This window comes from Micromys minutus (assembly GCF_963924665.1).
Source record: "Micromys minutus genome assembly, chromosome: X".
NCBI classification, from domain to species: domain Eukaryota; kingdom Metazoa; phylum Chordata; class Mammalia; order Rodentia; family Muridae; genus Micromys; species Micromys minutus.
In genome coordinates this window covers 44,922,284-44,936,672 of record NC_137970.1, presented here as the reverse complement: position 1 = coordinate 44,936,672, position 14,389 = coordinate 44,922,284, and the positions used below count along the sequence as shown (strand labels likewise).

The following is a 14,389-nucleotide window of genomic DNA, read 5'->3' as shown; positions in this document are numbered from 1 at the left end:
GAGGATGTACTTATAGTACCCAGCATGCGCTTCTGCCTGTGGTTACCCTAAATCCAATCAGGAAGTAGTTGGTTATACTGTAATATTTATGCCATCATCGTAACTATGAGCCTATCTTTCCAAGCCAGTTATTATTTTAGCTTCTAGGATTCATATCTAGGTAATGATGGTTGATAAGTGCCACCCCCAGCAGCCTACATAGAACCTTCTGGTATTATGAAAGCTAGCCATCAGGCTGGAGGCTTCCTGATTATACTAACTTGATTTCTCTATGTTCTGTGCCCAAAATGTGTGGTATCTTCAGCAATAGGGTCTTACCATCCAGTTGTAGTGGGAAGCCAAGAGTGGCAATAGACTGTGTTGTTTATGAGTCTCCAGGACACCTCTGACCAAGAGATTGAGGGGAGGTATCTCAAACCTGGCAGTGAGCCTTTTATTTGGTAACCTATAACTTCTGAAAGGAACTATATTTCTTGTATATAATAACTCCAATTAAATTATTTTATATACTTAGGAAATTTATAAAATAATCTCCATATGGTCTTTTTAAACATCCTTAGTGTAACATTTCCCTCCTCCTACCCACTCTTAAGGAGGAAATATATTACAGGTGATATGAGCTCAGGGTCCATGGAAAGAAGCAGAAGATCTAACACTGATTTACCCCTGCTTGTTTTGGACACTCTGTGCCATCTAACTTATTTCTTAACTTAACCTTGTGAAAAGACATTATTATATATCCATTTCCCAGATGAGAAAATGATAGTCAAAGAGATTGTCCAGGTTCCCAGTGCTTGGATTAGCAGAAAAAGCCATACATCCAGTTCTTCATAATTCTAGGCCCTCTATACTTTCTCCTATAGCATATTACATAAACTAAAATTAAGACTTATTAATGGGGTGGTGACAAAACCAGTTTGATAGGGTAGACTTGGCAAATAATGTCCAGTGGTGTTTACCGTAACAATTATTTGAGCCTCGCTTAAAGGTGATCTTGAACCTATGTTGAGAAGTTTGAATTTTATCTTGTGCATTTTATTGCTACTGAGAATGAAGAAAAGTAAAACTGTATATTTAAGTAAATTCTATAGTAGTATAATATAAATGGAACTTAACGCTTTTATTTTTTCCTTTAAACATCTTACAGAACAAATGAAACTCAAGATATCCTAACATTAAGCAAATATTAAGATCTACTAACGGACTTGAGTATTACACATGTGGCTATTAATTTTGTCTTCATTGGGGCATAAGTAATTTTTGCAAATGTTTTTTTCTTGTTTCTTTTTTAAAAATGATGTATTTTTTATTCACTTTACATCTTTATTGCACCCTTCTTCCCTCTTCCCAGTCCCACCCGTATAAATTCCTCTCCCTATTAGCCCCTTCTCTGAGGAGAAGGGGAAGCACACCTTGTGTACCACTATTGAGACAGAGTCTTACTCTGTAGCTTAGGCTGGCCTGGAACTCACTATGTAGACCACGTTGGCCTTGAGCTAAAGTCGATCCTTCTACTTCAGGCTCCCATGTGTTGGGGTTACAGATGTGAACTACAATGCCCACACAGATTTATGGATTCATTTTTCCTTTATATTATTTCACACACACACACACACACACAAACACACACACACACACACACACACACACACACACATGTCTTGACCTTGTTCAAATTCTTGTCAGTTTATATGCAACATGCATTGGTTAATTGATAGTACGAATAAATTGTTTGTTTAGCCTTTGTGGTTAGGTCTGACATTTGCTATTAAGGTATGTGTTCTGTGCCAGTTGGATTTTCTTATTTTGTCTTAGATGAGTTCCTTTGCACTTTTTCTTCAAAGTGGATTACTGCATAAACAAGTATGAATTATTGCCTATGCACAATTTTATTTCATACAGATTGTTTCAGAATGCTTGATGGGTATCTAGATAGAATAGGCCAATTTATAGTGCCACCAGTAGTGTGTGAATATGTCTGTTTTGCCACAATCATGCCAGGACCATTTCATAAAAAGTATATGTTCTTTCTTCCAAATAATCTGTAAGCCAGAAAAGTGGAGGTAGGAGGGTGATTTAGGGTAGTATTTTAATACTGAAAATTACTTGGGATTCTTTTTTTTGAGATTTTGTTTTTTAAGTTTATGTCCATATGTATGTAGTATATGTGCATATGAGTGTAGTTGCACACAGAGTTCAGAAGAGAATGTTGGATCACTTGGATCTGGAGCTACAGATGATTGTGCGTCTCCTAATATATGTACAGGGGACCTAACTTGGGTCCTTAGCAAAAGCAGTACGTACTTTGAACTGGTAAGCTGTTTTTCCAGTCTTAGGATCTGAATTTTAGTGGTGATGAATTTATTGAATTCAAGTTTCTCATCAATCACAACTGTGTAGCTGGCACTGTAATAGACATGTTGGTTGCTAACTTAATCACTTCAATTTCTATAAACTGGTATGTCACTACTCTGAATTATAAAGCCAAGCAAATGTAGCATTAGGAAATTCATAATAAACATGAAGTTATACAGCCCGAGTTTAAATGTAAGTTTTCTAAAGGACAGCAACCAGAAGCATTTTAAGACAAAAAAAAAAAAAAAAAAAAAAAAAAAAAAAAAAAAAGCTGTTGTTAGGGAAGGAGAAATGGGTCCCACAGAAGATGGTTCAGACAACTCCAGTTGAGTTACCTAATAATGCTTGGTATTCTATTTGGTTGACTATTCTTGTTTGGATGTTGGTTTCTCTTTTAGGAGATAGTGACTGTTTCAGCAAAGTTCGCCCCCCAGGAGAAAAGCCAACAATCATCCGTCCTCCAGTGAGGCCCCCAGACCCTCCTTGCCGGTCCAGCACTTCACAAAAGCCAGAGTCAAAGCCAGAAACAGTGTCTGGCAATGCAGAGGAAATCCCCTCATCTGTGTAAGTAGTGTGTTTTATCAACTTGACCTAAGGAAGGCCTGTGCCGACCACTAGATGGTGCATTCGGGATCACCATCTCTGATTGGTAAGTGTGAACAGCACGTGACTCTGGAGCATCATTCACTTCATAATCTGGAGGACCATCCAGTGTCATCCCTGTCTAGAGGATTCCACTCAACACCCAGAGCTGAGCTATATTAAAGAGAAAGAACTCTGAAATCCTTTATATAAAGACCCATTTTTCTTAGCTGCCCCGATGCCAATAGAGTAGAAAAATTACTTTTAGGTTTTTTTTTTTCTCTAGAAATCTTTGCCTTATTTTGTGTTATTGTTACTGGTTTTCAAGTAATTTAATGAACACCCTTTTTCCCCATTGTATTTGTGCTTGGGCCTTTTTTTTTTCATTCTTTCTTGCAAGGAAAAGGTACATTTAAAAAAATCTTCTAAAATGACTCAGGTCCTCTACAGATCCTCTCACAGGACAGGAGCTGAACTGACATCCAAGCTGTTCTGGTACCTGGCAGTAAGTTGGGGAGCCAAGGAAGAAGCAAACTTACCCATACACAAACCCTGACTGGCCTCTCCTCAGTCCCTGGACCCTTCTTAGCATTTTGCTTCTTGGTCCTTTTTTTTCTAGTATGTCTTGTTTTCCATAATTGTAAAATTGGGGAAAGAATTCTTTCGGCTTCAGCTAAATTGGCAAACTATATTTACAAGGTGCCCTAAACCACACTTGGAAACCAAAGATAATTTTCATTTATTTTTCAAGATAGGTCTGAGTGGGCCACAGACTCTGACCATTTGGATCAATAAGAAGTAAAGGGTCTTATTTGTTGCCTCGGGGTACCTTTGGCTTCTGAGCCATTTCTCATTCTGATACTTTCTCAAACGCTTGGCTTTTATTTTGCCAGCAAACCTAGGGCCTGGTATTGGTGGCCTATGTGGTCCAGAGAATCATGACCTTTCCATTGACCCTTGGTTCTCATTTGCATTTCACTGTAACTCATTGGTCTTGGCTTCTATTTGCAGGGTGGCATCCAGGACCAGATTCTTTGAAACAGCTTCCCGAAAAACTGGAAGGTAAAACAGGAGACAGAAGAGAAACAATTGCATTTTTGAGTAAATGCACCAAGAACATCCCATCAGTTTCTGCTCTTTCCATCTTCTTTTCTGTTTCTCTATAGTCCTTGTTCTCTCTCCCCTTTCTCTCCTCTCCTCCTTATGCAATTATTATAGAACAGCTTCTATTTCTCATCTGTGTTTTGCCATTTTTCTCTTACTTGTTCTTACTTATGTCTCTAACCTTCTCAGATTCTCTCTGTATATTTTTGTTTCTTTTTAAGCCACCCTTATTTTTCTTACTTTATGTCTTCTATCTATTATTTCAATTCTTAATCATTTTCCACTGCTTCTCTTCTGTTTCTCTTTCACAGACATACATTTGCACAGATAAAACTGTTGTATTATTCATATCCTATCCTGGTTAGGGTTCCTATTATTGTGATGAAACAACATGAACAAAGCAAATCGTAGAGGAAAGGGTTTAGTTGGCTTATACTTCCACATCACTGATTGTCATCAAGGGAAGTCAGGACAGGAATCTGGAGGCTGGAGCTGATGCAGAGGTCATGGAAGAGTAGTGTTTACTAGATTATTCCTCATGCCTTGCTCAGTCTGCTTTTCTTATAAAATCTAGGACTACCAGCCCAGGATGGCACCACCCACAATGGGCTGGGCCCTCCTGCATCAATTACTAATTTAGAAAACACTTTGAAGTCTTGCCTTCAGCCTGACCTCTTATGGAGGCATTTTCTTACTTGAGTTTCCCTCCTCTCAGATGATTCTACTATGTGTCAAATTTACATAAAACTAGCCAGCTCACATCTCAAGCTATATTGGAAAAAAAACCTTTCACTCAATGAAGGTAGTTTTGCTTTGGTTATTTTGCTTATTTAGACTCCATAATATATAAGGTTAGCTGACAAAGGGCTATAGAATATAACATTCTAGTATCTGTGGATTTAGGGTCAGTGTAATAGTTGGCCCAATCAATGATTATCACACTGACTATCCATCTAAATGTTTTGAAAAAAAATCATTTCAAATTCCTGGCTTCCACTCTAGACTCACTAAAATTGATCATTAGATCAGGGCCATTATTCTCTCCTTTTGTTCCTCCCTCCATGCTTTCCCCTCTCCTTTTCCCTCTGTTCACCCTTACTTCCATTCATTTTTAACATTTCTCAAATGCTGGTACAAACTGTTCAAGCCCTGGGCATTTGGGAGCATTTGGACAAAAGCTCCTAGAAGAATGATTGCTTAGTCTTGAGGGTGTTGCTGTGAGTTTGTTCTATGTGACTAATCAGAGAGCTTTAAAATTGTGCTTCCTGGCAGAGAACATGAGTGAACTCTTCTATGTGGTCAGTTAAAAGCAGAACAATGTACCTTTAACATTGATAAGATGCCAGGATAGGTTTGACATCCTCTTACCAAAACCATGGGAACTAATTAACTAAGATGTGATTCCATATGACGAGTTACCCTAGTGTGGTTTGGCAGCTACAGGCAGCTCTGGGCTTAGCCAAATTCTATTTAGAAAATAACTTATCACTAATTCTACTATAACAAATGAAAGTGAGGTCAAGTCACTGATTTATTTTACCAGGATCAAGAAGATAAAAGGGTTTATTTTATTTTTATTTTTTATTAGATACTCTGTATTTACATTTGAAATGTTATCCTCTTCCCTCACCCAGCTCTCCTCCCCCCATTCAAGTGCAGGAAGGTGCTCTTGCTCCTAATCACCCTCTCCACCTCAGTGCCTTGGCATTCCCTTACATTGGGCAAACATGCCCTCCCTGGACCAAAGGCCTCTTCTCACAATGATGGCAGATACTGGTATCTTCAGCTACATATGCAACTGGAGCCATAGGTCTCTCAGTGTGCTCAATGGTTGGTGTTTTAGTCCACAGGAATTTTGGAAGGTTTGGTTGGTTGATAATATTGTTCTTCCCATGAGGTTGCAACCCCTTTCAGCTCCTTCAGCCCTTTCTTTAACACCTTCATTTGGGTCCCTGTGTTCAGTCCAGTGGTTAGCTGCAAGCATGCTCAGTTGCATCTGTATGACTCTGGCAGAGCCCCTGAAGAGGCATCCCTATCTGATTCATGCCAATAAGTTCTTCATATCAGCAATGGTGCTTGGGTTTGGTGGCTGCATATGGGGTGGACCTCAAGGTGAGGCAGCCTCTGAATGATCTTTTCTTCAATCCCTGCTCCTCTATTTGACCTTATATTTCTTTCCATAAGTGTTTTGTTCTCCCTTCTAAGAAGGACTGAGACATCCCCATTTTGGCCTTCCTTCTTTTTGAGCTTCATAAGGTCTGTGAATTGTTTCTTGAGTATTTAAAGCTTTTGGAGATTGTAGCTAAGTGCTAAATTATTTGCATAGCAAATTACTTGCAACCATGGGTTCTATGGAATGGGGTTGGGGTGAGAGAGAGAGAGAGAGAGAGAGAGAGAGAGAGAGAGAGAGAGAGAGAGAGAGAGAGAGAGAGAGAGAGAGAGACAGACAGACAGACAGACAGACAGACAGACAGAGACAGAGAGATTATTAGATCATTAATAAGGTTGCCACCTATGTACTTTCTAAGATAAATCATTTGAGAAATTAACACCAAAGAAATGGAGAGAAATAAACTAGAATGAACAGAAAGAATTGAACATATTGAAAAGAAAGCTTTTGAAAAGAGTTAATATATGAGCCAGAGCTTGATAAAATAGAAGTACACAGCAAAATGTAGAGGGTTGCTATGTATTTTATAGGATAGGCTGTCAAGGTATTAGGAGGGGAATATTTTAAAAGCCTGAACAAAGTCTAGAAAAATTCTTAGTCAGGATAAGTTCCATTAGGAAAACCATAGCCAAATTGATTTTGAGAATATGGGAAGATTGATTATATTGCCAATGGGCTGTGATTTGCCAGACAGTGCTCAGGGCAGACTTAGATCAACTACAAACCCAGAAGGCGTTGTCCAAAGCAGGCACTTCAGCCTATACTAGTCTGTTCACTCTCTCTCTGAACTCCTAAAACATAGACTTAATCCTCTCTGCCCTAATAGACACCTTGGAAGCAATGTGGGTAAGACTGAAGTATACCTGTCTTCAATATGTCATCCTGACTCCCCATATGGTCTTATATAGAAGCTGCAGAGAAAAATATTCCTCCCACCTTGAAGCCACCATGTCCATCAGTGTATCCACATCCTGGCCACTGAGCAAGATGCTACTAGTCATATAGCTAATTCCTTATTTGGCCTTTGCTGCCAACTTCTTCTATCTTCAAAAATAAAAACTGCTGAGGTGTTTAACTATTTTTTGCCCATTTTAGTTTTTCATTTGCATCCTTGGTTGTATTATATCATTTAGATAGCATCTGTTCATCATCCCCTTACCCCTTTCAACAATTAAAAAAGAAAAACTCAAAAGAAAACTTACTAGAGATTTGTCAGGAAAAGAAAGGAGGAGAGAATATTTCATAAGGCAGTACAGCTTCAGAAGTGATTCATGTTCCACTTTGTCTATAATGTAGGAGTGAGAGGAGAAATCTTAGCTGAACTAAGACTAGGAAAATGGATTAGAGCCAGAATGCAAAAGCCTTGTCTGACATATTAAGGCATTTGCTCTTTTTATTATATAGTCTACTTGGGCCAAGTCATGGAAGATGTTTAAGTGGTGGTGTACAATCTGAGCTGGCTGAGTTGTAAAAAGATTACTCTGGTGGTAAAGAGTAGAAGCAAGGAGACCAATTAGGAAACAAATCTTGCTGGCAAAAGCTGATGAAAGCCTTGACCTAAGGTATTGCCTTGGGAGTGGAATACAAGGACAGATTTGAGATCAGTTCAATTAGACCCTGCTGACTTTTCAGATGTGAAGCATTGTAGAAGTAGGGAGAGAGAAAAGTCTAGCTTGGGCAATATGGTTTGATAGTTAACCATAAAGAAGCAGGTTTTCTGAGATGTTTGCTGTGCTCAGTTTCAAATGGTGACTATGAAGGCAGTGAGAGACATTCATGTAGAGATGTCCAGAGAGTAACTGCCACTTAAAGCTCTGGCCAGCATGGGGCCTGTATAAATGGAATAATAGAACTGTTAGGTATAACTATTGTATTTGAGAACTCTAGTGTGGCGAATCTATATATACTACAATATGAGTAGGGAGACTTTGGAAGATGAGTTCTAATATTTGGTGGTAAATTCAAACCATGAACAGGAATAAGATAGTTTAGGCAGATTGTTTTAAGTGGTTTCAATAGAGTGGAGAAAACCAGAAGGCTATGGATATAGCTGTGGGAACCAGGTGTTATATGGGATGCTCTGTCCATATTGGGAGATTTAGGCTCTGTAATTGCCTCTTTCTCCCAGTTGTTCTCAGCTGAGTAAGTAAGGAGAATTTGGGGCTGATCTATACTCAACAGTCCGACAGCTGGTTTGACTTTTAAGACAGAGGATCTGTCATTTACATTGTATTTTCCTGCCTTCTTGCCCCTCTGACCAGTAATGATAATCTCAGGATGTAAACTATGACCTTGGGCCAACTTCTTGATTGTATCCAGTCAGCCATATTCTAATATTCAACAATTGTTTTGGTGACTGAAATGTGGCTTTGTGGCTAGAATACTGAATTCTCAAAATCTGCCCAATTTAGAAGAATATAACTACATGTAGTAAAAGATCTCAGCACAATAATTTCCTAATCAGAAAATTTTATTAATCAAGTGACTTTTTTGTTTTCTTTTTCCATTTGCCTTTTTAGTCCTAATTTCCAGAACTTTATTGAAATCTTTTTCTTCTGTCTACAGTTCTCAAGGAAAACTTCCTGGAGATGAGAGCTGAGGCCATAGGTATGTTGTTTTTATATTATAAAATGTTCCTCAGACAAGCCTTTTTCATGGAATCTAAGATTTTGAAGTCTTGAATACAACATAAGTCCAGAGAGTGGGAATTTACTCTGTGCCTCAGTCTACTACCCTAAAATTTCATATCCTGCAAACCTTCTTTGTGAGGTTTTGTATGGTTTGAAGTTGTCCTTTCCTTCTGTCCTTCGTCGGCCACATGATTTTTAGATTGCCTTTCGATTGAATTCATTAGGAATCCCAGGTTGTCATTTTTTTGGCCAAGCATGTTTTTTTTTTTTCCTAGTCTCAATTTCTGTTTGTAAAATGAGATGCATACAGCGTTGTTACTCTGACACCCTTTGAGCCTATACAGAAACTAGTGAGTTCCCTTTTTATAGTATAACAAATGTCAAGGTGTCTGTAGTGGGATTGCATTTCTTTAGACCAACTTACTAATTTGGTCCTTCCTACATGAAGCGACATCTTTAAGTCCATTATATTTTTCTAGAACAAAGAACTTTCATATCCACGATCTCATTTGATCCACATCACATGCCAGGAGTAAGGAGGATACTATGTGTTCTAAATCAACAAACAAAGGAACTGAAGTTCAGAGGGGATAAGTGACTTGCTAAGGTCACAGGAGACTTGGGGGTCAGGGAAATGTCTTTCTCTGCGTAGGACTTTTGATTGCATGGTTATCGGATCTCTGGCATGACATGAACCAATATACACATTAATGAAGTCCAAGTCTCTGGAGTTTGGCTTGCCACGTGCTCCTTAGCCTTCTTTTGTTTCCTGTCACTGCCAATCCTCCTTGACCCAGAGATAGATAAGCCTTTCCTTATCAGCTTGAAAAATGCAGGCCTACTCAAAGGAAGTTTGGAGATACTGAAAGGACCAGAAAGGCAGTGGGGGTATGTGCAAGGGAAGAGAGTGGGCCAGTAGCCTTAGAAGTTCTATTCTCAGGATTTTCTTCCCCTGCTGGTAGATTTTTAGGGAATTGGAAGGGGGAGTCAAAGATGCAGTCTCTACTTCTAATTTTAGCAGTCTTGGGCCTTTGAATAGGGTCTGAAGTAGTAAAGTCCCTTTTCTAGGTTAGGTACTAGTTACAGGGTAAGTACCTGGAAAGACTCCACTGTTCAATGTCTGCTAAATATTTACCAAAGCCTAGCTAACTTCCTACTTTTCTTCTTTTTCTTTTAGGTTTGAAAGGACTTGGCCTTGAAGGACCCTTTTCTGGATGGGAAAGGGTCTACTTCAAACCCCTGTGAGCTATTGGTGCTGAAGAGCAGCTCTTTCTGGCCTTGTAGGTTCAGTGTCTGGAAACCTATAAAATAAGGAGCACATGTCTTAGGCACGTGTTTGTTTCTCCTTTGCATTCTGTCTTCATCTCCTCAGAATTTCTGTTGTGAGCAATTCCTAGAACACTGGATGGCTGGATTCTTTCAAGCTCCAAGCTCTACTGAAGTGAAAATACCCATTGATCTGTATCAAAGAATAGAGCCTAGTTTCCCACCCTTCTCTGAACAGCTTGTTTCCTCAAAGGTCATTGGATTCTACATGATTCAGGGCTAAAGACTGTTCTTAAGACTTTTATCTTGATCTAAAGACCACCTGAGTTGGGGCCATTGTTTATCTTATTTGGAAGGGGGTAAGGATGTTAGCTGAATATTGGAGAATTGTGTCATGTCTCTTTTTAAGGATATGGATGCTGCTGACTAGTTCCAGCTTGGTACCCTGGTACCATGACATATTACTAAAATCCAGGGGGGTACTAAACTGCGTGAATAATTTGTACCCAGTGTCCTTCTCCATAGGTTTAGGAAAATAGACTTTTCTGTTTTTGCTTCCAGCCTCTGAGGACAAATCTGCTAAACATGTTTTGCATGTCAAAGCCTAGGCCTGTCTGGATTTTCCTTCCTCCTACTTTCTCCCAATAGCTTTCTTTCCAGCAATCAACAAATAAAACAAAACAGAAAGCATTTCTTTAAAAAGAGGGGAGGGGGCTCAAATGTTGGGAAACATGGTTAAGATTGACCAAGTTCAAGGATTTGTTGCTCTTGCTTCTCATTTGTCTCTAGCTTACATGCCCTTTCATTCCCACCCACCTACGCCATCCCTGCCCCCGGCCCCAAAACAAGCAAACAAAGCCACAAACAAATGAAACCAGATCTTAACCAGGTGCTTATGGATTCTGGAACTTCATGATGCCCCCAAGATGACATATACACTTCCATGAGGGTAATGCCTTTTCTGAGCAGATGGTTCATAACATTCTACTGAATTTCAAATGGGACTGCAACCCAATAAAGGTTAAGAACCACAGCCCTAGAGATAAAAGACTCTTTACAGCCCATAAAGGGCTGGATTAGAAGGAACTTTCAAAAGCATTTATACTAACAACAGCTTAGTTTACATGAAGAGCAAGTTAGTGACCACAGCAGGACAAGATCCCAGGTGTCTGAGCTCCTACATAAGTTTCTCTTTAGTACACCACATTTATCTAGGAAGGGGCCTTGTAGGTGGTGGCTTTAATGGCCCCTTTGGGAGGTATTGGCTTTTATCCTCTTTCTAGAGCCTCTCATATTTGCCAGCAAGTTGAAAATTTCAAGATACGAGCTCCTGGTCCCTTTCATTACTGCTGGAGTCATTGAAAGTGCACTAAAGCGAAAGCAGTACAGCAGTAAGTGAGGAGTCCGTGGAGCAGACAGTTTTGAACCCTGTTTGTCAGAGTGCTGGTGCTTCTGTTTGTGTGAAGATGCCTAGGCCACAGCCTCCAAGCCTTTCAGGCTCTTATTGAACTCTGCTCTTAGAGCTGTATCCTCTCTGTTCAGCATATGTGCAGAACTTTGTCACTGGAGTGGGCACTAGGGCTTCAGATCCATGAAAGATTATGAAGACAGTTTGAATCTGGGTTTTGTGAGGGAGAAACACCATGGTAAGCACTAAAAATAATAGAATACTATTGAAAGGCAGGGAAAGACATTGTAATCTCAATCAAAAGAAAAATGTCTAGAAACTGCATTGTGATTGTGACATTACGAGGGGCATGGATGAACACTCAGCTGGGAAAGGTGGGGTCACCAATTTTGGAGGCCAGGGAACAGTTGGTGGGAGTGGTTCTGCTTCTGCATTTAAGTCTCTTTAAAGACTGAAGCAAACCATTTCCCTTGAAAAAGCACAAGATTCTGTGGTGAAGCATACTCTTACAAAATGGGATTGGCTTGTCCTGTGCATGATGCATAGGCACTCACTCAGAAGACATGATGGTGTGAGTAGTAACTGTGGGAAACTAGCAGCAACTCTGGCGAGTAAGAGAACTGTTAAGTCTTGGACAATGCTAACACTTATTAATCACTAAGTACTAGGTTCTCCAAATGCCCTATTCTTTCATCCCTATAACAATCATGTAAGTACTTATCCAGATCAAAAGAATACCCATTTGCATTAAGTTACTGGGTCTACTAGGCAGACACCATAAATACTAGAAATGGGATTTGTATCCAAGTCTTTCTGACTTTGCACCCTGTGCAATTTTCCCTGTGGTGTTCTGAGGTAGGTTTTTAAATAGAGGCCACAACGAAGGTGGGTCGACAGTTGATTCCTGTGTTCCTAACAAGGAAAGAAAAGCAGTGTGGTTGGGGAGGGGGTAAAAGTTCACTTCCTAAAATAGTAAAATATAGGCTGAACTGTACTCCAGAGGTGGATTTTCACTATGGGTTTATCCATTTGGTAATAGGTTTTAAAAGAGCACCTTACCTTGTGAAGTGAAGAATTCATTATGTTTAGTAGCTATGAATTCGCCTTAGTTGTTTTTTGAAAGAGAAAGCATTTTTTCTAGGTGTTACTGTGTTTTTCCAGTATGTCATGGTTTCATCCAGAAGTCTGGTGACATCCAAATATGCATATTGAGGAGGAAAGTTCTCTGTTCCTCTGTGGAATTGGATGCCCTCGGGTCATATCTCTACAAAGGTTTTCTTCGGTGAAAGCAAAAACCAGGAGGTCATTCAATAAAAGAAATTTCATTGCATTTTTGTATTTCAAGTTGCAAGTGAAAAAGAGGTGTTATGAAGTATCCAGCTACCACGGGGCAAAATAAGCATTTGATTTAAATAGTAAAACAGTGTCACGTAGAGAACTTCTGCAATAATGGACTACAATAGAGAGACATCTTTCCCTTTTCAAGATGTTCCTTTATTCTGTAAGAACTACAAAAAAGTAAAGGAATTAGTTCAACAACTTGTAAAATAATTGCTTTTGAGAGAACATAGCTCAGTGAAGCTGTTATTAAAGTAGCAGCAGACAAGTGGCCTTGACACTTTCCAAGCCTACAAAAGCTTTCGAAACAACAGAAAATCCCAAGAAGCAAAGTAACTTGACAAGATACTTTCAATGGAGAGAAGCCTTCATTTTCATAGGGAAATGCAGTTCTTTTTGTCAAGGAACTAATAGAGGCCTTTAAAGACTGCCTGTATGTACTACGTGTGTGAAGTCAGAGAAAAGAATGAGAACCCTGAGCCCATTCATGTGCTTTTGAATTAAGTGTGCAGTCTCTTGTATAAATGGCCCCCTCTGCAGTATCATCATGGAAATAGTCTTTTAACATATCAGGAATAATGGTCCACCCACTACCTACCACTTATGCTGCTTTGTGAGAATCAAAAGAGAACTCAGTACAAAATTCTTTTGGACCTAAGAGTCTTAACTTATTCTCCACTTTGTGATACAGCTTTGTCATTCTCTCAGGCCTCCCAGTGTTGGTATGTGACAGCTGGCAATTCTGCCATGTACATAAGGAATAGTGAGACCCAGGGAGCTGAAAATGAGTTGTCCATGAGCAGAATCTAGACATAATAAAAATCCACGATTGAAAGCTAGAGAGAGTTTTTCTATTTCCCAAACTGTCACAAAGCAGTAGTGAAAATGAATCCCAGGGCCAGGGAGATGGCTCAGCGATTAGGAGCACTGGTTGCTCTTTCAGTTGTCTTGAATTCAACTCCCAGTGCCCACATGGCAGCTCACAACCATCTGTAAATGTAGCCCCATAGGATCCAATGCCCTCATCTGTACAGGTACACAAAATACCCATACACATCAAAATCATAAATACATCTTTAAAAGAAAATGAGTCCCAACTATAACTGAAGATGTTTAGAAATAGGATTAATGAAAATGTAAGTGTCAGCATTACATTACCTAGGAACTTGTTGGAAATGCCGATTCTTGGAATCTACCCTAGACATCTGGAATAAGAATCTGTATTTTAACAAGACCCCCACAAGAGATTTCACATTAAAAAATTTGAGAAACACTTGGCGTTGTCTGATCTAATCTGTTGAGAGTCCATAACTTCCTGCTTCTTACATTGATTTGCACATGGCCTGTAACTATGCTGACAAGTGAATGAAGTTTCTCCATGTCCAAGAATAGCAGAAGGAGCCTAGGGAATAAACAGACTGAAATGTACTTGGCTGTCAGACCACAACAGAAGCAGTAGAAAGACAGCATGTGGCCGTTAGAACTCTTCTCAGGATCTCTATGGTCAAGACTGAGCTTTGTCACTTCCTTTCTGAG

General features: G+C 39.5%; 1 protein-coding gene across 4 annotated transcripts in view; it reads left to right on the top strand.

Annotated features, from left to right (window-relative positions):
- Positions 1–14,084, top strand: part of OPHN1 (oligophrenin 1) — a 287,931-nt gene extending 273,847 nt beyond the window's left edge. For 3 of the 4 annotated variants that reach the window (XM_080909908.1, XM_080909905.1, XM_080909907.1), the window contains 4 exons: positions 2,754–2,919; positions 3,949–3,999; positions 8,731–8,818; positions 10,019–14,084. In XM_080909908.1, the coding sequence (XP_080766034.1) occupies positions 2,754–2,919; positions 3,949–3,999; positions 8,731–8,803 (290 nt within the window). In that variant the 3' untranslated portion in view covers positions 8,804–8,818; positions 10,019–14,084. The remainder of the gene's footprint in view (positions 1–2,753; positions 2,920–3,948; positions 4,000–8,730; positions 8,819–10,018) is intronic. The other variant, XM_080909906.1, reaches the window with a different exon arrangement.
- The last annotated feature ends 305 nt before the right edge of the window (positions 14,085–14,389 follow it).